Raw genomic sequence first — 25,811 nt, 5'->3', positions numbered from 1 at the left:
CCCAAAGCATAACAATAAAACAGCTCTTCAAACGTAAACACTCAAGCATGAAAACGACCTACATTTCCTCAAGAAACTCCCCCAGACTTGTAGTCATATAAAGCCCAGAGACATCAACAAACAACGGCAGTGGAATTACATAACGGCAGAGAAGTGAAGGACTCCATGTGACAACAGGGACAGCAGAGAAGTGAAGGACTCCGTGTGACAACAGGGACGGCAGAGAAGTGAAGGACTCCGTGTGACAACAGGGACGGCAGAGAAGTGAAGGACTCCGTGTGACAACAGGGACGGCAGAGAAGTGAAGGACTCCGTGTGACAACAGGGACGGCAGAGAAGTGAAGGACTCCGTGTGACAACAGGGACGGCAGAGAAGTGAAGGACTCCGTGTGACAACAGGGACGGCAGAGAAGTGAAGGACTCCGTGTGACAACAGGGACAGCAGAGAAGTGAAGGACTCCTTGTGACAACAGGGACAGCAGAGAAGTGAAGGACTCCGTGTGACAACAGAGACAGCAGAGAAGTGAAGGCCTCCGTGTGACAACAGGGACGGCAGAGAAGTGAAGGACTCCGTGTGACAACAGGGACGGCAGAGAAGTGAAGGACTCCGTGTGACAACAGGGACGGCAGAGAAGTGAAGGACTCCGTGTGACAACAGGGACGGCAGAGAAGTGAAGGACTCCGTGTGACAACAGGGACGGCAGAGAAGTGAAGGACTCCGTGTGACAACAGGGACAGCAGAGAAGTGAAGGACTCCGTGTGACAACAGGGACAGCAGAGAAGTGAAGGACTCCGTGTGACAACAGAGACAGCAGAGAAGTGAAGGACTCCGTGTGACAACAGAGACAGCAGAGAAGTGAAGGACTCCATGTGACAACAGGGACAGCTGAGAAGTGAAGGACTCCATATGACAACAGGGACAGCAGAGAAGTGAAGGACTCCATGTGACAACAGAGACAGCAGAGAAGTGAAGGACTCCATGTGACAACAGGGACAGCAGAGAAGTGAAGGACTCCGTGTGACAACAGAGACAGCAGAGAAGTGAAGGACTCCGTGTGACAACAGGGACAGCAGAGAAGTTAAGGACTCCGTGTGACAACAGGGACGGCAGAGCATGCCACACACCAACATAACTGCCTACTATTATTTGTCATTTCCAGACACCTTTTACAAGGTTTGGGAAGAATAAGAGGGAGGGCGCGTAGTCTGTCTGGCAGCTGCTGCTACTTTTAAAGGACAAATTCCAACACCGAAATCCTACATTCTGCCAAATTTTAAAAGCATTGTTATTACTAAATTAAGGATGTGATCTGGTGTAGACTGTGTGTGTGTGTGTGTGTTTGATCACCTTTTGGATAGTCCTCCAGGAGAAGATTGAAGTGGCCCAGCTGGCAGAACATCTCTGGCTCTACTTTCCCTTCGGACTTCAGGATGGCAGAGTCATAGCAACTTACAGCCTATGGGGAGAGGGAAGAGGGGAGAGGGAGAGGGGAGGGGGCAGAGGAGAGGGGGCGGGGGAGAGAGGGAAATCATTTCAACACCCTGTATTAAAAATGGTGGCCTAAAGAATGCCCCAACTTTTAGAAGTCCACACTAAATCAGTTTGAGCTTATAGGCCTAAGTTTCCTAAACACTAAACACGTTGGTTACGGTCTGTCTAATGGCAAAAAATCCTGATGAGGAACATATGAAAACAATAACAGCCATCTAACGTGTTACAAAACAGCAACTACAAGTCCCTAAAATAACTTGATCATCACTGAACCATATCGCTGTACCTCTCATAAAAATAGATACAGGTTTCTGGCAGGTCGCCCCAGACACACAGGTGTCAACCTCCCACCTTTCAGTGGGAGGGTGCATTGCAAGGCTTTCACCGCCCAAGTCGTTTGGCAAGGTGACAAGCCAAGGCTCCCATGCCAAAGTTGGGGTTACAGCCTGGCAAAATGTAAATAACAGCCACACAAAATCACCACCACAGACTTTCAAAGAGGGAAGAGGGAGGTGTGCCTACCCAGTTTGGCTGAGGGCCAAATGAGAGAGCAGCACCTAGAAACAGGCAGTGAGCTGGAGGATGGAGAGTCACTGGCTGAATAAAAAGTATGTGCACCCCAGCTGTATATCACCAGGACCAGTGGCCGGGATATAGCCTAGCCACTCAGAGAGAGAAAAGGGAGCAGTTCGGTCGAGCCATTTCAAATCCGCCAACTTGATATCAAAACGACATTTGCATTTGTTAGGAATGTTATTATAGTGCAGGAGCAATGGCATACCAGGAACCAGGGTGTAGCGGTAGTCATGTGTTCCTCATTTGACGCACAATGTAGAGCAGGTGACACTGTAGAGCTGTATTGACTAGGAGGGGGATCTCAGAGTCAGTCCGGCAGCCAAAGGTGTCAGACAGAGTGAGTGAGTGAGTGAGTGAGTGAGTGAGTGAGTGAGTGAGTGAGTGAGTGAGAAAAATAAAGGAAAAAGAGAGGAGAGAGGTCAGTGCAGTCCTAAGGGGAGACAGAGACACACAGACAGCGTAGTCTCAATCGTCACACCACAGCCCTGTCTCATCCATTCAGATCTAGCCAGCCAGACAGACAACCCAGACACTGTGCTACAGGATCACTCAAGACCTGACTGAAGCAGACAGTGGCTGATATGAACCAGACAAATGTCACCCCCCCCAAACACCACGCCATTCCAGTCACCCCATTCCCCCCCTCCCCCCAAACACCACCCCAGGTCACCCCTTCCCCCCCAAACACCAAACCATTTCAGGTCACGCCCCCAAATAACACACCATTCCAGGTCACCCCTCTCCCCAAACAACACACCATTGTAGTCACCCCCCCCCTCCCCCCAAACACCACACCATTGCAGTCACCCCCCCCCCAAAAAAAATAACATGCCATTGCAGATCACACCTCCCCCCACCCCAAATAACATGCCATTGCAGGTCACCCCCCCAAATAACACACCACTCCAGAGCACTATTTGACCACCCTATGTGGGCTATATTTCCCATATACCCCTGGGTACAGTGCTCTGTCCCGAGATGCCAGATGAAGAGAGCCAGCCGTCCAATCAGGCACTGCATCTAGGCTCCATAGCATGAGAAGCCTAATGAAGAACAGGGATTGGACGGCGTGAAGTACGGTCCCACAGAAATGTTCAAATTTCCTCGGCATGATTCAATTCTATTGCAGGGTAAAAATATATATACACTTTCAGGCAAAGGTATATCAAAACAAATTGTACATACTTCATAAAACAGGTGTGGACTAACAGCGAAATGCTTACTTACAGGCCCTTCCCAACAATGCAGAGAGAAAGAAAAGAGAAAATGATATATTTTAAAAAACCATTTATTTAATAGAACAGTGAAACACGTACAGTAATAATAAAAAATCATAAAATACAGTGTGAGATAACTTGGCTATATACAGGGGGAACCAGTAGTCCATGTGCAGGGGCAGTTCTGCCTAAAATTAACAGCCTGCGGGTTGATTTTGGCATGGTAAGATATCTATTCACCAGCCACGTTGGAGGGTGTTCAGGGCTCCACAGTGAGAGATCATTTCTTGAATAAAAATTTAAAAAAGTCAAGTATGATCACATTTATAGTCAAATAAATGCTGCAGTAGCCGTTTAATTTTATAGCTGGTAAATGAAAGTCAAACTACGAATCCTATATAGCCTATTCCCCCTGGCGCTGCAACTGCCTGGCTGGTGATCTGTGCACACGTAAAGAGCTGAGTGAAAGATTCCTTTATATAAGCCCTGGCATAAAAGTTAGTCTAATTGACTTGAATCGAAAGTCGACTGAAGTGAAACTTTGTCCTTGTGTTTCTTGGCTATTTACAATGTTTTGATCACAACTTCCGTTGATTTTATGTTCGAGTTTCAACTGCAAGGGAAGAGAAGACGACGCTTCCACTATTCAGACTCAATCTCACAGGCACAAACTCCGGTAACAAAAATATAAACATAACATATCTCCACCCGGCACAGCCAGAAGAGGACTGGCCACCCCACATATGCTCTCTCTAATTCTTTCTTTCTCTCTCTCTCTCTCTCTCTCGGAGGACCTGAGCCCTAGCACCATGCCCCAGGACTAACTGACATGATGACTCCTTGCTGTCCCCAGTCCACCTGACCGTGCTGCTGCTCCAGTTTCGACTGTTCTGCCTTATTATTATTCGACCATGCTGGTCATTTATGAACATTTGATCTTGGCCATGTTCTGTTATAATCTCCACCCGGCACAGCCAGCAGAGGACTGGCCACCCCACATTTTTTGGTTTTGGCCTTTCTAGGGAGTTTTTCCCTAGCCACCGTGCTTCTACACCTGCATTGCTTGCTGTTTGGGGTTTTAGGCTGGGTTTCTGTACAGCACTTTGAGATATCAGCTGATGTACGAAGGGCTATATAAATACATTTGATTTGTAAAGTGTTGGTCCCATGTCTCATGGGCTGAAATAGAAGATCCCAGAAATGTTTCGTATGCACAAAAAGCTTCTTAAAGGCGGCCACTAAAATGGGCGGGGGGAATAGAAGGCCACTAAAATGGGGGGGGGGGGGGCACAATAGAAGGCCACTGAGCTGAGAAATAGTTCTGTCTGTGGTTAAGCCCATTTGTGGACATTCTGATTCTTACCCGCAAAAACCCAGTCTCAATGTCAACCGTGAAAAGGTGACTCCAGGATGCTTGCCTTCTAGGCAGAGTTGCAGAGAAAAAGCCATCTCTCAGACCAGTCAATAAAAAAAGATTAAGAGGGACAAAAGAACACAGACACGGGACAGAGGAACTCTGCCTAGAAGGCCAGCATCGCGGAGTCACCTCTTCACTGTTGACGTTGAGGCTGGTGTTTTGCTACTATTTAATGAAGCTGCCAGTTGAGGACTTGTGAGGCATCTGTTTCTCAAACTAGACACTAACGTACTTGTCCTCAAGCTCAGTTGTGCACCAGGGCATCCCACTCCAATTTCTATTCTGGTTAGAGATAGTTTGGGCTGTTCTGTGAAGGGAGTAGTACACAGCGTTGTACGAGATCTTCAGTTTCTTGGCAATATTTTAAGAATGTGAAATTTCAGAATATAAGTAGAGAGAATGATTTATTTCAGCTTTTATTTCTTTTATGACATTCCTAGTGGGTCAGAAGTTTACATAAACTCAATTAGTATTTGGTAGCATTGCCTTAAAATTGTTTAACTTGGGTCAAACATTTTGGGTAGCCTTCCACAAGCTTCCCACAATAAGTTGGGTGAATTTTGGCCCATTCCTCCTGACATAGCTGGTGTAACCGAGTCAGGTTTGTAGGCCTCCTTGCTCGCACACGCTTTTCAGTTCTGCCTACAAATTTTCTATGGGATTGAGGTCGGGACTTTGTGATGGTCACTCCAATACCTTGAATTTGTTGTCCTTAAGCCATTTTGCCACAACTTTGGAAGTATGCTTGGGGTCATTGTCCATTTGGAAAACCCATTTGCAACCAAGCCTTAACTTCCTAAATGAAATCAAATGTGTTTGTCACATACACATGGTTAGCAGGTGTTAATGCAAGTGTAGCGAAATGCTTGTGCTTCTAGTTCCGACCATGCAGTAATATCTAACAAGTAATATAACCTAACAATTTCACAACAACTACCTTATACACACAAGTGTAAAGGAATGAATACGAATATGTACATACAAATATATGAGCAATGGCTGAACGGCATAGGCAAGATGCAGTAGATGGTATAGAGTACAGTATATACATATGAGATGAGTAATGTAGGGTATGAAAACACATAAAGCGGCATTGTTAAAGTGGCTAGTGATACATTACATCAAGATGGCAAGATGCAGTAGATGGTATAGAGTACAGTATATACTGACTGAAGTCTTGAGATGTTGCTTCAATATATCCATATAATTGTCCTCCCTCTTGATGCCATCTATTTTGTGAAGTGCACCTGTCCCTCCTGCAGAAAAGCACCCCTACAAATTGATGCTGCAACCCCCGTGCTTCACGGTTGGGATGGTGTTCTTCAGCTTGCATGCCTCCCCCTTTTTCCTCAAAACATAATGATGGTCATTATTTGACAGCTCTTTGGTCTTGGCCATAATAGAGTTGAGTGTGACTGTTTGAGGTTGGGGACAGGTGTCTTTTATACTGATAACAAGTTCAAACAGGTGCCTTTAATACAGGTAACGAGTGGAGGACAAAGGAGCCTCTTAAAGAAGAAGTTACAGGTCTGTGAGAGCCAGAAATCTTGCTTGTTTGTAGGTGACCAAATACTTATTTTCCAACATAATTTGCAAATAAATTCCTAAAAAATCCTACAATGTGATTTTCTGGATTTTATTTTCTCATTTTGTCTGTCATAGTTGAAGAGTACTTATGATGAAAATTACGGGCCTCATCTTTTTAAGTGGGAGAACTTGCACAATTGGTGGCTGTCTAAATACTTTTTTGCCCCACTGTAGATACTTTTGTACCAGTTTCATTCAGTATCTTCACAAGGTCCTTTGCTGTTGTTCTGGGATCGATTTGCACTTTTCGCAAGTACGTTCATCTCTAGGAGACAGAACGCGCCTCCTTCCTAAGCGGTATGACGGCTGCGTGGTCCCATGGTGTTTATACTTGCATGCTGTGGTTTGTACAGATGAACGTGGTACCTTCAGGCGTTTGGAAATTGCTCCCAAACATGAACCAGACTTGGAGGTCTACCATTTTTTTCCCCGAGGTCTTGGCTGATTTCTTTTGATTTTCCCATGTCAAGCAAAGAGGCACTGAGTTTGAAGGTAGGCCTTGAAATACATCCACAGGTACACCTCCAATTGACTCAAATGATGTCAATTAGCCCATCAGAAGCTTTATCTAAAGCCATGACATCATTTTCTGAAATTTTCCAAGCTGTTTAAAGGCACAGTCAACTTAGTGTATGTAAACTTCTGACCCACTGGAATTGTGATACAGTTAATTATAAGTGAAATAATCTGTCTGTAAACAATTGTTGGAAAAATTACTTGTGTCATGTACAAAGTAGATGTCCAAACAGACTTGCCAAAACAACAGTTTGTTCACAAGACATTTGTGGAGCGGTTGAAAAACAAGTTAATGACTCCAACCTAAGTGTATGTAAACTTTCTACTTCAACTGTACATACACACACAATTGTTTTTTAAAATATTTTTTATATCGCACCTCGCGCACATATTCAGTACTACCATATACATGGTCCTACCATGGTACAGAAACGGTATGAACATCTGGATACCATCCAAACTACTAACAACGCCAAGTCAACTAATCAAATGTCTGTCAAATGCACAAGCAATGCAAGCTACTATAGTCTCTCCAAACATGCCCTAATAAAAGGGTAGCCTACATCAAGCTTACCTGTCCTGCTTGTCCGTCCATTGGCATGAAAACACAACAGTTGACAGTTTCTCGCTATAATAGGAACTAGTGCACACAGTACAGTAACTAAACAAATCCTTCCAATTCAGGGCAACACTTTTAAAAGTTTACAACACTTTTACATCCCCATCTCTCCCCCTTTCTGGAACAGGTCCAGAGCTGGCTAACACTGTGTTTTCATGCCTTAATAATCAGCTGAAAGCCTGCCATGTGGCAAGAGAGGAGGGTTTAAAAAAAGGAAAAGTGTAGTGGCGTAAAGAAGCTGGATGCCAAGTGGTCCGAAGCCCAATCATTTTTGTACCATGTTTTGTGCAGCTACCATGTCATGTTGCTACCATGTTGTTGTTATGTTGTGTTGCTGCCTTGCTATGTCGTCGTCTTAGGTCACTCTTCATGTAGTGTTGTCTCTCTCGTTGTGGTGTTATATTTATTTATTTTAATCAAAGGCCCCCGTCCCCGCAGGAGACCTTTTGCAGGGCCGTCATTGTAAATAAGAATGTGTTCTTAACCGACTTGCCAAGTTAAATTAAAGGTTAAATAAAAAAAACTGTATTGACATGTCTTTAGCTCCAGTAGCAGAGCTCTCCGCCCTGCATGGTGCCGGGCCCACCAGAGCCCACTGTGACTTAGTAATATGACTACTGATTATACCAGAGACATTATTCATCTCCTCACAGGGTGGATCATTACTCAACCAGTCAAGTATATATTACAGGACTAATATTAACGTAGCGTTACATTCTGAAATTGATGAAGTTAGGTCAATGGTTTTCAACACGGCGAGTCAGACTCAGAACCCCGCGGTGGGTTGGTCTTGGGTCCTGCCATGAAGTGGTTTCTTTGTTTGATGTGTTTACAAGACGTCACAATGCTTCAGATTGGTCATCATAACACACTGAATTGCCATTAACCATGAGGGAAGTGGTAGCCTTACTACTAACTCCCAGCTAACAAGCTAGGCCTACATATAAAAGATTGGTCATCATAACACACTGAATTGCCATTAACCATGAGGGAAGTGGTAGCCTTACTACTAACTCCCAGCTAACAAGCTAGGCCTACATATAAAAGATTGGTCATCATAACACACTGAATTGCCATTAACCATGAGGGAAGTGGTAGCCTTACTACTAACTCCCAGCTAACAAGCTAGGCCTACATATAAAAGATTGGTCATCATAACACACTGAATTGCCATTAACCATGAGGGAAGTGGTAGCCTTACTACTAACTCCCAGCTAACAAGCTAGGCCTACATATAAAAGATTGGTCATCATAACACACTGAATTGCCATTAACCATGAGGGAAGTGGTAGCCTTACTACTAACTCCCAGCTAACAAGCTAGGCCTACATATAAAAGATTGGTCATCATAACACACTGAATTGCCATTAACCATGAGGGAAGTGGTAGCCTTACTACTAACTCCCAGCTAACAAGCTAGGCCTACATATAAAAGATTGGTCATCATAACACACTGAATTGCCATTAACCATGAGGGAAGTGGTAGCCTTACTACTAACTCCCAGCTAACAAGCTAGGCCTACATATAAAAGCAAACAGTAAAAACATAAAGACTAAAAACCTACACTGTGAGTGAACTAGCCTTCAAAATACACTGCACAGGAAATTGGCACCATGTATGGTGTTGTTATATTTAAATCTGATAGTAAATTACCCGCCTGAGAAACCAACAACTTTGATGATTATTTGATTTGGCTAGGCTCCCAGTGCAAATCTGGGAGGGACACTGTGGCAAGTTCTAGGCAGCTCAACAGATTCTCCATTTTCAATAACCCTGTATCCTCAATGTCAAATCACATTTCATTGGTCACATACACACGGTTAGCAGATGTTAATGTGAGTGTAGCGAAATGCTTGTGCAGTAATATCTAACAAGTAATCTAACAAGTCCCCAACAACTACCTTATACACACAAATCTAAAGGGGGGAATGAGAATATGTACATATAAATATATGGATGAGCGATGGCCGAGCGGCATAGGCAAGGTGCACTAGATGGTATAAAGCAAAGTATATACATATGATATGAGTGATGTAAGATATGTAAACATTATTTAAAGTGGCATTGTTTAAAGTGACTAGTGATCCATTTACTAAAGTGGCCAGTGATTGGGCCACTCTTTTACTGAACAAAAACTCAATATATAAAAAAGTATAAAAAGGAGCAGTAGACCATTAAGTAACAGGCCTTCATCAGCCATGCGTCTGCAGGTAACCTAGTAGTAAGTGTGGAGACACACTGCAAAAAAGTTGTTTGTTGTTGCTTCTTAGCAACCATTCCTGTATGTAAATGATGCCGAAACAATAACAAAGATGTCTCCCTGACCCTGATTTGGTAGAAAGCGGAGTGATGGGGCTGGAGAACTCTAACCACTCAAATTCATAGAGAGAGCTATGGATGCAAGGACTGACCATCCATGATATCAAAATTATAGTTTTAACTATGTTTTGAGGCTATATAGTGTTTGATTACCTTTTGTTTGTTTACAGAGTAATACAAGCTTATATTTTGGGTTCTGATGGGATACGACAGTTGAACTAAGCTCATGAGGTGTTAAGTTAAATTCTTCAAGAATCATATAATTATTTTATAAGTTCAAAAGGGGATATAGTAACTTCTGACTGCCCCTTTAATATGAAGTAGCTAGCTACCATGTAATTGTGTTACGGTAAAATTGCATGGTGACTGGTGATTAGTGTTGGTATACTGAGATATCAGTACTTTTTCTGATACTAGAACACAACATTTTGGTTACTTTCGGGACTTCTGTCAATGTGTCTACCGTCATACACAGCTTGACAGTAATTTGTCAGAGTCTTCTCAAATGGGGCAGCAGTAAGCTACCCAGGCTACTAGCGCTTGCAGCTGACACAGCCACTTTTGAGAAGCAAAAGAGAGGACAGAAAATGCCAACAGCATGGTTTCTAACGAAAACATACCTCCACGCATTAGACTTGAGCGTTATATGACAACCCAAAAGTAATGTAAAATGCACTCATAACAGCAACATATTTAGGACTACTTCGAACAAAATGACCCGTCATTGTGCAACTGGGACATTTGGGATCGCAAAAAGATGAATTTATTCCAAGGTAAGTGATTTATTTATCGCTATTTCTGACTTTCGCGATGCATCTGCTTGGTTGGAAAATGTTTTTAATGCTTTTGTATGCGGGGCGCTGTCCTCAGATAATCGCATGGTATGCTTTCGCCATAAAGCCTGTTTGAAATCTAACAAAGCAGCTGGAATAACACGAAGTTCCCCTTTTAAATGATGTAAGAAACTTGTTCTTCATCGATATTTAATGTTACGAATGTAGTATTTTTGAATTCGCCTCACTGCAAATGTCTCCGGATGTTATCGAGGTGGGTCGCTAGTGGCACGTCTAGCCCAAAGAGTTAACACCCAGGCTGTCCTACAATCTAAGCTAGATGCCCTCAATCTCAAACAAATTATCAAGGTAACTACCAGATACAACCCCAAATCCATAACACGGGCACCCTCATAGATATCATCCTGATCAACCTACCCTCTAAATACACCTCTGCTGTCTTCAACCAGGATCTCAGCGATCACTGTCTGCGTCCGTAATGGGTCCGCGGTCAAACCACCACCCCTCATCACGGTCAAACACTCCCTAAAACACTTCAGCGAGCAGGCCTTTCTACTCAACCTGGCCTGGGTATCCTGGAAGGATATTGAACTGATCCCATCAGTAGAGGATGCTTGGTTATTCTTTAAAAATGCTTTCCTTTAATAAGCATGCACAATTCAAAAAATGTAAAACCAATGACAGATATAGCCCTTGGTTCTCCCCAGACTTGACTGCCCTTGACCAGCACAAAAACATCCTGTGGCGTACTGCATTAGCATCGAATAGCCCCCGCGATATGCAACTTTTCAGGGAAGTTAGGAACCAAAAAACACACAGTTAAGAAAGCAAAGGCTAACTATTTCAAATAGAAATTTGCATCCTGTAGCACAAATTCCAAGAAGTTTTGGGATACAGTAAAGTTCATGGAGAATAAGAGCACCTCCTCCCAGCTGCCCACTGCACGGAGGAGGCTAGGAAACCCTGTTACCACCAATAAATCCACGATAATCGAGAATTTCAATAAGCATTTTTCTGCTGCTTGCCATGCTTTCCACCTGGCTACCCCTACCCTGGCCAACAGCTCTGCACACCCCGGAGCAACTTGCCCAAGCTCCCCCCTCCCCCACTTCTCCTTCACCCAAATAGCTGATGTTCTGAAAGAGCTGCAAAATCTGGACCCCTACCATTCAGCTTGTCTAGACAATATTGACCATCTCTTTCTAAAACTATCCGCCGAAATTGCATCATCTGAGATCCCTAAAAATTGGAAAGCTGCTGCGGTCATCCCCCTCTTCAAAAGGGGGAGACACTCTAGACCCAAACTGTTATAGACCTACAATCCATCCTTACCTGCCTTTCTAAAGTCTTCGTAAGCCAAGTTAACAAACAGATCACCGACCATATTGAATCCCACCGTACTTTCTCCGCTATGAAATCTGGTTATGGGTGCATCTCAGCCACATTCAAGGTCCTAAATGATAGCATAACCGCCATTGACAAAAGACAGTACTGTGCAGCCATCTTCATCGACCTGGCCAAGACTTTCGACTCTGTCAATCACCGAATTCTTATAGGCAGACTCAACAGTCTTGGTTTCTCAAATGACTGCCTCACCAACTACTTCTTGAATATTGAATATAGTTCAGTGTGTCAAATCGGAGGGCCTGTTGTCCGGGAACTCTGGCAGTCGCTATGGGGGTGCCACAGGGTTCAATTCTCGGGCAGACTCTTTTCTCTGTATAAATCAATGATGCCGCTCTTGCTGCTGGTGATTCCCTGATCCACCTCTACGCAGATGACACCATTCTGTATACCTCTGGCCTATCTTTGGACACTGTGTTAACTAACCTCCAGATGAGCTTCAATGCCATACAACACTCCTTCCGTGGCCTTCAACTGCTCTTAAATGTTAGTATAACTAAATGCATGCTTTTCAACCGATTGCTGCCCGCACCCGCCCGCCTAGCATCACAAGTCTGGACGTTCTGACTTACAGTGGGGCAAAAAAGTATTTAGTCAGCCACCAATTGTGCAAGTTCTCCCACTTAAAAAGATGACAGAGGCCTGTAAATGTTCATCATAGGTACACTTCAACTATGACAGAGAAAATTAGGGGGAAAAATCCAGAAAATCACATTGTAGGATTTTTTATGAATTTATTAGCAAATTATGGTGGAAAATAAGTATTTGGTCAATAACAAAAGTTTATCTCAATACTTTGTTATATACCCTTTGTTGGCAATGACAGAGGTCAAACGTTTTCTGTAAGTCTTCACAAGGTTTTCACACACTGTTGCTGGTATTTTGGCCCATTCCTCCATGCAGATCTCCTCTAGAGCAGTGATGTTTTGGAGCTGTTGCTGGGCAACACGGACTTTCAACTCCCTCCAAAGATTTTCTATGGGGTTGAGATCTGGAGACTGGCTAGGCTTACCTATTGCAGATTCAGTCTTCCCAGCCTGGTGCAGGTCTACAATGTTGTTTCTGGTGTCCTTTGACAGCTCTTTGGTCTTGGCCATAGTGGAGTTTGGAGTGTGACCGTTTGAGGTTGTGGACAGGTGTCTTTTATACTGATAACAAGTTCAAACAGGTGCCATTAATACAGGTAACGAGTGGAGGACAGAGGAGCCTCTTAAAGACGAAGTTACAGCTCTGTGAGAGCCAGAAATCTGGCTTGTTTGTAGGTGATCAAATACTTATTTTCCACCATAATTTGCAAATAAATAAATGTAACATCCTACAATGTGATTTTGTGGATTTTTTTCTCATTGTCTGTCATAGTTGAAGTGTACCTATGAGGAAAATTACAGGCCTCTCATCTTTTTAAGTGGGAGAACTTGCACAATTGGTGGCTGACTAAATACTTTTTTGCCCCACTGTACATTATTCCATTTTTTATATTGAGCCATTATTAAAACTCAAACAGTGCATCCCAATGGAGGCAGCAAACAATGTACCAGGCCAGCTGTGATTTACAACCTGATAGCAATATTTTGGACTACCAAGAAATGTTATTTAATTTTTTTAATTCCCCTTTATTTAACCAGGTAGGCCAGTTGAGAACAAGTTCTCATTTACAACTGCGACCTGGTCAAGATAAAGCAAAGCAGTGCAACACAAACAAAACATGTTACACATGGAATAAACAAACGTAGAGTCAATAACACAATAGGAAAGTCTATATACAGTGTGTGCAAATGAGGTAAGATTAGGGAGGTAAGGTAATAAATAGGCCATGGTGGCAAAGTAATTACAATTTAGCAATTAAACACTGGAGTGATAGTGTTGGTGAATTAAATGTATTGGTGAATTATATTAATCAAACATTGAAATACATCCATCTATTCTGCCCACAATACCTTCGTGTATGTCATGGAATGTTGAGGAAAACAGAACCTATTATTAAAACCTCTTATAAAGTTGGTTTTGTAGCATAAACTGGGAAATGTATATTTTTGACTGATATGATTGTCTGTTTCATATCTGCAAAGTAGTTCAAACACCTTCAGTTCCACTTTAAGGAACACACATTAGTATGTAGCCTACTGACTTGTACACATTGCTGCGCTTATAATGAGATGAAATAATAGTTTTATCAACATTTTAAGCTAAATGTTCTGTTCTGTTGCATCAGCATCATTGCTGTCACATTTTTGCCAGATGTAGCCTAGGCTTACTGGTAATATGGTGGTCTCCAAGGTGGCATAGCAGTTCAGACGTCTTTTGTCCTCGTCTTGTCGTGTCCTGTATATATATATATATTTACAACTTTTTCACATACATTTTATTTTTATTTTCCATCAACTCATCTTCAAAACACTCTCCTGCAACCCGCCTCACCAATGTATATTTATAAAAAATATTATTTACCTCAGATCTGTAATCCTCCAAGAAGCTAGCCAGAAACTCCAGGAGGCTGGCCTGAAACTAGCCAGAAGCTAATCCAGAAGCTAGTTCAGAAGCTAGTTGGCTCCTTTACTGGCAAGTCGTTGGTGTTCAGCTAACCACGGTTTGTGGTCATCGGCTATCCTTTGGCTCGAAAGTCTATCGCCAGTTCTGTACGGCGCAGCGCGGCTCGGAGCGGAGCATACCGGACCAATTTTTCTCTCCATGTCCCTGGATTTCGACTGCTCTCTGGACATTCATGCCCGGATCTCACAGCTAGCTAGCTGCTATCCGTGTGACTACCGGCCTTCGTCGATTCCGGAGCAAACATCAATTGTTCCGGAGCTAGCAAGCTCCGTCAATCACTCCTGAGTTCCATCAATCGCACCTGGGCTGCAGTCGCCTATCCGGACCCGTTTTGCTGCCTTCGCGGAGCCCCACCGGGCCTTCACAACTGGACTGCCGACGTTATCTACCCGAAGGAGTTATTCGGCTGGCTCCTCCGTCGCGACGTTACCTGAACGCCCATCTGCGGCCTGCTAACCGTTAGCTGTCTTACCGGCTGCTATCTGAATAGACAATCGGACATTTTTTATTTTATTTTTTAATATTTTTATTTATTTTTTTATTATTATTATTTTTTTTTATTATTATTATTATGTTTTCTTCTTGGGCCTCTATAACTATATCTATTGTTTTTATTTTTGTTGTTGTTGTGTGATTTGGATTGATCCCCTCTACCACACGGAACCCCACTAATCTACTGACGGAGCGCAGGAGGTGGCTAACAACAGACCTCCATCCTATGCTAGCTTGCTACCGATGCCCTGGCTAGCTGTCTAAATCACCAACCAACCTCTCCACTCACCGGACCCTTTTGATCACTCGACTAAGCATGCCTCTCCTTAATGTCAATATGTCTTGTCCATTTCTGTTCTGGTTAGTGTTTATTGGCTTATTTCACTGTAGAGCCTCTAGTCCTGCTCACTATACCTTATCCAACCTATTAGTTCCACCACCCACACATGCAATGACATCTCCTGGTTTCAACGATGTTTCTAGAGACAATATCTCTCTCTTCATCACTCAATACCTAGGTTTACCTCCACTGTATTCACATCCTACCATACATTTGTCTGTACATTATACCTTGATGCTATTTTATCGCCCCCAGAAACCTCCTTTTACTCTATGTTCCAGACGTTCTAGACGACCAATTCTCATAGCTTTTAGCCGTACCCTTATTCTACTCCTCCTATGTTCCTCTGGCGATGTAGAGGTGAATCCAGGCCCTGCAGTGCCTAGCTCCACTCCTATTCCCCAGGCGCTCTCTTTTGACGACTTCTGTAACCGTAATAGCCTTGGTTTCATGCATGTTAACATTAGAAGCCTCCTCCCTAAGTTTGTTCTATTCACTGCTTTAGCACACTCTGCCAACCCGGATGTTCTAGCTGTGTCTGAATCCTGGCTTAGGAAGACCACCAAAAACTCAGACATTTTAATTCCAAACTACAACATTTTCAGACAAGATAGAACTGCCAAAGGGGGCGGTGTTGCAATCTACTGCAAAGATAGCCTGCAGAGTTCTGTCCTACTATCCAGGTCTGTACCCAAACAATTTGAACTTCTACTTTTAAAAATCCACCTCTCTAAAAACAAGTCTCTCACCGTTGCCGCCTGCTATAGACCACCCTCTGCCCCCAGCTGTGCTCTGGACACCATATGTGAACTGATTGCCCCCCATCTATCTTCAGAGTTCGTGCTGCTAGGTGACCTAAACTGGAACATGCTTAACACCCCAGCCATCCTACAATCTAAACTTGATGCCCTCAATCTCACACAAATAATCAATGAACCTACCAGGTACCTCCCCAAAACCTTAAACACGGGCACCCTCATAGATATCATCCTAACCAACTTCCCCTCTAAATACACCTCTGCTGTCTTCAACCAAGATCTCAGCGATCACTGCCTCATTGCCTGCATCCGTAATGGGTCAGCGGTCAAACGACCTCCACTAATCACTGTAAAACGCTCCCTGAAACACTTCTGCGAGCAGGCCTTTCTAATCGACCTGGCCGGGGTATCCTGGAAGGATATTGATCTCATCCCGTCAGTAGAGGATGCCTGGATATTTTTTTTAAATGCCTTCCTAACCATCTTAAATAAACATGCCCCATTTAAGAAATTTAGAACCAGGAACAGATATAGCCCTTGGTTCTCCCCAGACCTGACTGCCCTTAACCAACACAAAAACATCCTATGGCGTTCTGCATTAGCATCGAACAGCCCCCGTGATATGCAGCTGTTCAGGGAAGCTAGAAATCATTATACACAGGCAGTTAGAAAAGCCAAGGCTAGCTTTTTCAAGCAGAAATTTGCTTCCTGCAACACTAACTCAAAAAAGTTCTGGGACACTGTAAAGTCCATGGAGAATAAGAACACCTCCTCCCAGCTGCCCACTGCACTGAAGATAGGAAACACTGTCACCACTGATAAATCCACCATAATTGAGAATTTCAATAAGCATTTTTCTACGGCTGGCCATGCTTTCCACCTGGCACCTCCTACCCCGGACAACAGCACTGCACCCCCAACAGCAACTCGCTCAAGCCTTCCCCATTTCTCCTTCTCCCAAATCCATTCAGCTGATGTTCTGAAAGAGCTGCAAAATCTGGACCCCTACAAATCAGCCGGGCTAGACAATCTGGACCCGTTCTTTCTAAAATTATCTGCCGAAATTGTTGCCACCCCTATCACTAGCCTGTTCAACCTCTCTTTCGTGTCGTCTGAGATTCCCAAAGATTGGAAAGCAGCTGCGGTCATCCCCCTCTTCAAAGGGGGGGACACTCTTGACCCAAACTGCTACAGACCTATATCTATCCTACCGTGCCTTTCTAAGGTCTTCGAAAGCCAAGTCAACCAACAGATTACCGACCATTTCGAATCTCACCATACCTTCTCTGCTATGCAATCCGGTTTCAGAGCTGGTCATGGGTGCACCTCAGCCACGCTCAAGGTCCTAAACGATATCTTAACCGCCATCGATAAGAAACATTACTGTGCAGCCGTATTCATTGATCTGGCCAAGGCTTTCGACTCTGTCAATCACCATATCCTCATCGGCAGACTCGACAGCCTTGGTTTCTCAAATGATTGCCTCGCCTGGTTCACCAACTACTTCTCTGATAGAGTTCAGTGTGTCAAATCGGAGGGTCTGCTGTCCGGACCTCTGGCAGTCTCTATGGGGGTGCCACAGGGTTCAATTCTTGGACCGACTCTCTTCTCTGTATACATCAATGAGGTCGCTCTTGCTGCTGGTGAGTCCCTGATCCACCTCTACGCAGACGACACCATTCTGTATACTTCCGGCCCTTCTTTGGACACTGTGTTAACAACCCTCCAGGCAAGCTTCAATGCCATACAACTCTCCTTCCGTGGCCTCCAATTGCTCTTAAATACAAGTAAAACTAAATGCATGCTCTTCAACTGATCGCTACCTGCACCTACCCGCCTGTCCAACATCACTACTCTGGACGGCTCTGACTTAGAATACGTGGACAACTACAAATACTTAGGTGTCTGGTTAGACTGTAAACTCTCCTTCCAGACCCATATCAAACATCTCCAATCCAAAGTTAAATCTAGAATTGGCTTCCTATTTCGCAACAAAGCATCCTTCACTCATGCTGCCAAACATACCCTTGTAAAACTGACCATCCTACCAATCCTCGACTTTGGCGATGTCATTTACAAAATAGCCTCCAATACCCTACTCAACAAATTGGATGCAGTCTATCACAGTGCAATCCGTTTTATCACCAAAGCCCCATATACTACCCACCATTGCGACCTGTACGCTCTCGTTGGCTGGCCCTCGCTTCATACTCGTCGCCAAACCCACTGGCTCCATGTCATCTACAAGACCCTGCTAGGTAAAGTCCCCCCTTATCTCAGCTCGCTGGTCACCATAGCATCTCCCACCTGTAGCACACGCTCCAGCAGGTATATCTCTCTAGTCACCCCCAAAACCAATTCTTTCTTTGGCCGCCTCTCCTTCCAGTTCTCTGCTGCCAATGACTGGAACGAACTACAAAAATCTCTGAAACTGGAAACACTTATCTCCCTCACTAGCTTTAAGCACCAACTGTCAGAGCAGCTCAGATTACTGCACCTGTACATAGCCCACCTATAATTTAGCCCAAACAACTACCTCTTTCCCAACTGTATTTAATTTTAATTTATTTATTTATTTTGCTCCTTTGCACCCCATTATTTTTTTATTTCTACTTTGCACATTCTTCCATTGCAAAACTACCATTCCAGTATTTTACTTGCTATATTGTATTTACTTTGCCATCATGGCCTTTTTTGCCTTTACCTCCCTTCTCACCTCATTTGCTCACATTGTATATAGACTTGTTTATACTGCATTATTGACTGTATGTTTGTTTTTACTCCATGTGTAACTCTGTGTCGTTTTATCTGTCGAACTGCTTTGCTTTATCTTGGCCAGGTCGCAATTGTAAATGAGAACTTGTTCTCAACTTGCCTACCTGGTTAAATAAAGGTAAATAAATAAATAAATAAATAAATATGAATTTAGGATCCATCTTCCCACCACTGTCCCTGAGTCGGTTTGGAATAGCATATTTCTTTCTCGCACATAACAAAAACTGAGTGTAAACTTGTCTACTTACGGGGATAGTAGATTGACATAGGTTAGTGATTTTGCTGTTCATTACTGGTCTTGTTGGCTGAGGAAAAGTCAATGTGTCAGTTACTCTAACAGCGCATCAGAAATTTGGTAAAGGACACACGCAGTTGCATGTTCTGTTCAAATTAATTACGATCATCGAAATGTGACTTGTGTCATTATGAGCACCGTGGGTGGACGCCATAATCAGGTTACGCACCCAATGCATTTCTCAAATGTCCTGTAACATTAGTTAAATTAAAATGCTGCCGGTGTCACTTTTCCACATTTTGTCAAGATACAACTATAATTCACACTGACTGGAAAGGGAATTCATTAACGTAATATCCACCGACTTGTGCGCCTGGCTTCTAGCTAATGGAAGGGGTTTGTGGTTAAATGTCCAGCAGGTCCCTGACACTTATTCCAGATATGCACGAATCAGGAGTGACAGCGGAGGGGCGACTCTGGTCCTATCTGTGACATACCTTTAACAGCAAGGCCTTCGTTCTGGCGCCATCTTCATGAAGCCTCTGAAATCCAAATAGTGAACTGCAAGCAGAGGACAACACAGGCGGTTCCGTATTACTTGGGGCATATAGGTCGTTTTAAAATACTTTAATGTACGAAAACTCAATACACAAAAACGTAGACAAAGAAAGCAAATGCATTGCTCATTCGCTAACCTGTCAATTTCGACCAAGCTCTCTCTCTCCTGCGCTGTTAGCTTCAGAAAGTCCAATTCGATTTCATTCGCTTTTCCCGCCGCCATTTTCTTTTCCTCATCACCAGCAGCGCCGAGACTTCGAGCAGCAGCCGCGTCGAGCGACACTCCGCACAATTTCATAGAAAAGGAACAGGGAAGCGGGCGACAAAACTCCACCAAAATATAAGAACGAAAGTACACCACCGTATGTAGGACTGAAAACGTTGCTAGCTCAGCCGAGTGATTGCCAAATCCTGAAGGAAAACAAGACCCGTCCAAAAACAGCCTTATCGCATGATTGTACACAAAATTCTACATGTATGTATTTGCCAAATAATGCAAGGAGTAGAGTTGATGCCGGTTTTTACGATAGGGCGTTATTTGGTCATAATAGTAAACTTCCCCCCACACCAGCTCAAAGTTGTTGTAATTGTGTCACATAGGCGAATGCACGCCGCCACCGTAGGAACGCCCTCTCCTCACTGTGACCAACGAATGTATCTGTGTGTAATCATGTGACTTCATTTTCCTTGGGTGTCGTTCCTCACACACAGGAATAAAAAACCCTTAACTTTACGCAGTTCCACAGCTTATTTCGATTGGTTTCCCATGTTGTATTGTGATAAGCATTACGTTTTCTAAGTCTACTTTGAGGTATCTTATTGGTTAAGGTAACTGTCCTTTTCAAGGGATGCCAGTATGGTTAGTGATAATATTGGGATCCTTGGGGCGTCCATACACTAAACCCTAATCCTAACCTTTACTATAAACTTTTAACATAACCCTTACTTTTTCTTTTTTTTTTACTAGGAAAGTATAGTTACCTAACCCTAATGTTAACCCTTACCTTGACCATTTGAAACCTAAACTACATGGGGGTATGGACGTCCCAAGGATTCTGGAGAGCACGGATGGGAGGGGGTACAGGTCAGTTGGTTGCCAAGGATTATGCATGAATGCTGCAGTGTTGCTATTACTATTTAATCTGATGTGATTGCTTTGTTATCACTGTTTGCTATAACAATTTAGTGTGTGATTTACAAAATTATAGTTTATAATACTTCAGAGAATGCCAAGAGTTTGCAAAGCTGTCATCAAGGCAAAGGGTGGCTACTTTGAAGATTCTAAAATATATTTTGATTTGTTTAACACTTTTTTGGTTACTACATGATTCCATATGTATTATTTCATAGTTTGATGTCTTCACTATTATTCTATAATATAGAAAATAATACAAATAAAGAAAAACCCTTGAATGAGGAGGCGAGTCAAAACGTTTGACTTGTACTGTATATAAGTGCTAAGTGTTACAAGTGTTAGCATAGACAAATGTGTTTATTTTTGCAAGATGCCAATGACATTGTAGACAATATGCCAAACTACATCTTGCCAGAAAGGCATTTCACTGTACTTGTGCACATAACAGTGAAACTTGAAACTTGAAGCTTCTCTAAATGGTCTGATGCTGGAGTACTCATATTGGAGCTGACTAAACATGTCCATCACAACACAACAGGCTTTGGGGAGTTGGGGTTGTTACCAATGTTCAACTCATAATGACACAAGGTGAAGATTTGGATATTGGATGAAGTATATGGGGAGCCTTGATCCTGCTGGCTGATGTTGTTGTCTCCTGCAGACGGTGTGGCTTCGTCCATCAGACTTGATAACTCAGAGCAGAGGTCGCTTTCCAGTTCGATTGGAATCCCCCCCCCCCCCCCCCCCCGCGCCAAAATATAGGCTGGGCTGTAAATCTGTCATCACTGTCATGGTGACAGAGATAGATGGCCAACTGTCACCGTCTTGTAACAGGAAGCTGTGTAGTTTGAGGGGAAAAGAAAGGGATCAAATGAATCTCCTGGTTTCAATTAAATCAATGAAGCATAATGGTTATCAAACACATAGGCAGCAAGCCCAATATGCATAGGCCTACCAAATCTGCTAATTCTTTTACCCAAGATTCAACAGTACATCATTTAGCATTGTTGATATACTGTAGAAACACATAACTTTTGCACCTGGAGTTTATCTAATAAAATCTGTCCATGAAATGTGTGGGCTGCCAAAGGGATGAAACACAGACTCCAGATTGTGTCTTTTCAATATAAAGGAAATAATAACGACCATGAAGTCATAGAATAGGCTTAGTTACATAAAGCTCAAGAGCTCTTAGATATTGGAGACATTGAGTTAGGTTATGTGTAATCCTAAAACATCTCCCAGAATACCAGGTCACTTGTCATACTGTACAGTTGTCATATCACATACCATACAATAGTACCACAGGGAATATTATCCATAAATCACTCTGATGAATGTTAATATGAAATACACAAAAAAAAACATTAATCAGTCATTTATTGCAAAGGATACAGACCCAACTCTATTATAGCTATAATCCTGCTCCAAAATAACAGACTGAAGTAGCCTATTCTGTGCTGCTACATTTACTGTGTACAGTTATATACTTTGCAAGCTATACATTTTTTTGGGGGGGTAAAACATTTTATTTGTCAGTTTTGTTTATTTGTGAGGCAACCTACATTTATGAAAGCTGCATTAAATTATAAACTGTATTGAGACATTCTAATAAGATATTTTTTTTAAATGAATGAAATTCTGTTTGACTGTCTGACAAACTATGCAAACCATGTATCCCATCACGCCTGTGACAGCATTTGTCAACAACATTCAAGTCAAGACACTCCAAAATGGCGGATCGTGAAGAGGGTAAGTGTCGCTCTCAAACCAAAAAACGACCTTTATGTTTCCATATTTGGTCCCATATTTCCATCTTAGATGTACGCTATAGAGCATTAAATCATATCCATATATGTCAAATATGTGGCAACCTACTCGCTAAAAAACGATTAGGTCTACTCTTTCGGTCTCTGATCGCACTCACTCGGTATGTTTCAATGTATCAACGTCATAGATTATATCAAGATAAATAGGAATGGCTACAGTTGCAACATTGTTACCACGTTATAACACCATGCAATTTGACGTTTTAGACTGCTATTTCCCCACATACGCGAATGGATTATTATGCCAAGAAGTGCCTGTAAGAAATTAGACTCATAATCCTCTCCTTCCAACATGGTTTGACGTTACTTCATTTGTACTGTTGCCAATGGAATATGGCACAATCATCCAACACGTCTGACGGGGATATTAATACTTGTGAAACTGCCTCTTGTACATAAAGTGCTCTACTTTGTGTCTCCCGCCCCAAGACCCAGAGAATGAGGACACATATGAGGTGGTCGACCTGACACAATATGCTAGGCGTCAACAATGGTGGGGCTGCCTATTTGGTGGGAACAATTCGGGTCCAATGGCTGAGAAGTATTCGGTGGCCACACAAATAGCACTGGGTGGTGTGAGTGGCTGGTAAGTCCTGCAGGCCAAGGTAGCCTATGTTGATTATACAACGGAGCATCCTCAGGACTGTTCTTTATCATTTGATGTATCTCTCTCATGGTGGTCAATGCTACTGTACTTTAATGCATGGTATGATCAAAATACAGGTTTCCTCTGTAGAGGATTCTATTGCCCTGTTTAGTGTACTACATGCAGGATAGGGTTTAATTAGAGTTTTGCGTTGTCTCTCGCTGCCAGGTGTGCGGGATATCTTTTCCAGAAGGTGGGGAAGATCGCAGCCACTGCTGTGGGTGGAGGATTCCTGTTGTTACAGGTGGGAACTCAACACAAGTTTTTAATGTACAGTATAAAAGTCTAAATGAGTTATTTCACATGCTGGTCACCCCCTGCGAAGAGAAGCTTGCTCTTTAGCTACAATACTATTAGCTAAAATCCTTATTGTCATAGATTATTTTACATAGCATTTTTGCTTAGTTTTTTTTATAGTCCCTAAAATAAAAAAAATGTATATTCTATTCTCCAGATAGCCAACCACAGTGGCTATGTGCAGGTGGACTGGAAGAGAGTGGAGAAGGATGTCAACAAAGCCAAGAGGCACCTGAAGAAGAAAGCCGACAGGGCTGTACCAGAGCTCAACTCTTTTATCGACCAGGTAGCCCTACACCTGTTGTATTCGGCACATGTGACAAATAGCATTTGATTTGATTTGATTTGTGCATGACAAAGCAGTGTGAATTGAACTACATTCATACTGACATAATACAAATTCTGCCTACTTGTACAGACTAGGCTGCTAAGTCAAGGGATCAATTATCCATATGCATTCAGATTTGTTATTTGTCTTAAAAGGATATTGCACTTTTCTTATATTTTAATACTGTTTTTTTTATCTCAATCCCTCCCAGTCCACAGAGTTTGTGAAGACAAACATTATCGTCACCAGTGGATTCTTTGGAGGCTTCTTGCTTGGGCTGGCATCCTAAGAACACAACAGGGGCCTGCAGTTTTATAGAAGAATCACTTGAGAGGTCTGGCTGTGAAGTGAAATGCCCTTTTAAAAATGTGGTGGGAACAACAAGAACAGATGCACAGCACAATATATCAAATTGAGCCAATTACACAACCCGCAAAAAAAGATAATGTAGTTGTAAATACTCTGTAATGTGTACTTACTATGCTGTTTCACAATACCTACCTGTCTATCTACCATGTAATTGCATGGTTTTAGCACCACCTGATAGTAACTGGAATCAAGATATCCTGCTGCTCCACCATATAAACAAAACTGTGTTTCTAGCTAGGCTTTAGCCCCCAACTCAAGGCAATTGGGTACAACCCAAAAGGAACTAGCCAGTGGGTCCTGTGGAAAACGCTGGTCTACAAAACAGTTATTAATCAAAATGCGATAAGAGCACACAGGTGTTGCGACCCTGTAGATGGGATCCAGTGTTCCTGGCTCACTCTGATTCATATATTCATCATATGAAAGATAGAAACATACTCACTTCCAATGGCTTTGAGCTGCTGCTGGAGATGGACGTATGTACATATGTAAAAAGAATAGGAAGATGCAAAACACTTCGATTGATGCTGTATTTATTCAGATCGACTGTGTGGTCTTCAGCAGAACTTCATGCATATGTACAGTATATGTACAGTGTACTGTTGCACTTGTTACACATACACACCTAATTGGGCTGCAATGCGGGAACTTATTGATTACATTTGGGTCTAGTTCTTTCGAGTGTTTTCTGGTCAATATAGTCCTACCCAAGTCATGCAGTGCACCATGTTTGCACAATATATGCCCTTTTCATTCATTTGTATGAGTTAATACTTCAATCACATTATATTTATTGGTTTAGGATTACCATGACTATCTTTCTTTTGCCTTTACGAGCGGTGCAATATTTGCTTGGAGGTCATTTAGCCTCTTGTGTTTTCTCTTTCACAGGAAAGCAATTTACCTTTGTTATTGAATTACAATGCTGTTGTAGTGTGTGTATATATTCTTAATATAAAATACCAAATGCAACCAACAATCATGGCTTTCTTTATTTCAAATGAAAGAATAGGCCTATGTCTGTGTCAAGTTTAGCTTTTAAAAAAACAGATTTAAAAAAACATTGTATCACAGCACCTCTACTATTTCTAAAGATCTCATTTACCTGTACTGTATATAAGAATATGAATATGTATGTATAGTGTGTAAATTCTATTTTTGGTGTCTCTTGGTGTCTCCTTATTTTTTATTTAGTGTAATGTATTTAATTTAAAATCTTATATTGTTCTTGTCTCTTACTGTTCTGTACTTTGTCATGTATTTGAGTGTTTTATGTGGACTCCAGGAAGAGTGCAGTAGCTAATAGGGATCCCAATAAACTAAACTTCCTTCAGTACTTTGAGTTTAGGGCGCAGATCATTTCCTGCCCTCCAATTTGACTTAAAATACTTGAATGAGTTAGCATTTATCTTTCAAGTCATCGTTACTATGTCATTGAAATGGTATATTATTTCCAAATGTTGTTGCAATATTGCAAAAATGTTCCTGTGCGGTGTTACCATTTTCAGAGAAGAATGTTGCAAAAAAATCAAACTGAAACCCTAGACTCTGTCGCTG

The 25,811-nt window shown here is 42.5% G+C and overlaps 1 protein-coding gene and 1 pseudogene across 1 annotated transcript; one reads left to right on the top strand and one right to left on the bottom strand.

Annotated features, from left to right (window-relative positions):
- Positions 1-20,262, bottom strand: part of LOC109905194 (lysine-specific demethylase 6A-like) — a 106,164-nt pseudogene extending 85,902 nt beyond the window's left edge.
- A 2,203-nt stretch (positions 20,263-22,465) lies between these two features.
- Positions 22,466-25,590, top strand: LOC109870695 (FUN14 domain-containing protein 1-like). The gene is made up of 5 exons (XM_020461295.2): positions 22,466-22,537; positions 23,044-23,200; positions 23,429-23,504; positions 23,715-23,843; positions 24,097-25,590. The coding sequence occupies exons 1-5, from the start codon at positions 22,519-22,521 to the stop codon at positions 24,172-24,174; spliced, it is 459 nt and encodes a 152-aa protein (XP_020316884.1). The 5' UTR covers positions 22,466-22,518; the 3' UTR covers positions 24,175-25,590.
- Positions 25,591-25,811: the final 221 nt, after the last annotated feature.

This window comes from Oncorhynchus kisutch, linkage group LG2 (genome assembly GCF_002021735.2).
Source record: "Oncorhynchus kisutch isolate 150728-3 linkage group LG2, Okis_V2, whole genome shotgun sequence".
In the NCBI taxonomy this organism is placed as follows: domain Eukaryota; kingdom Metazoa; phylum Chordata; class Actinopteri; order Salmoniformes; family Salmonidae; genus Oncorhynchus; species Oncorhynchus kisutch.
The sequence above is the reverse complement of the archived record's forward strand: the minus strand, read 5'-3'. Positions and strand labels throughout refer to the sequence as shown.

What these genes read in the sequence shown, in the direction of transcription:
- LOC109870695 (XM_020461295.2), top strand. An exon ending in CTGGGTGGTGTGAGTGGCTG is followed by an intron (nt 23,201 to 23,428) that starts GTAAGTCCTGCA and finishes TCTCGCTGCCAG; the next exon opens with GTGTGCGGGATATCTTTTCC. An exon ending in GAGGATTCCTGTTGTTACAG is followed by an intron (nt 23,505 to 23,714) that starts GTGGGAACTCAA and finishes TCTATTCTCCAG; the next exon opens with ATAGCCAACCACAGTGGCTA.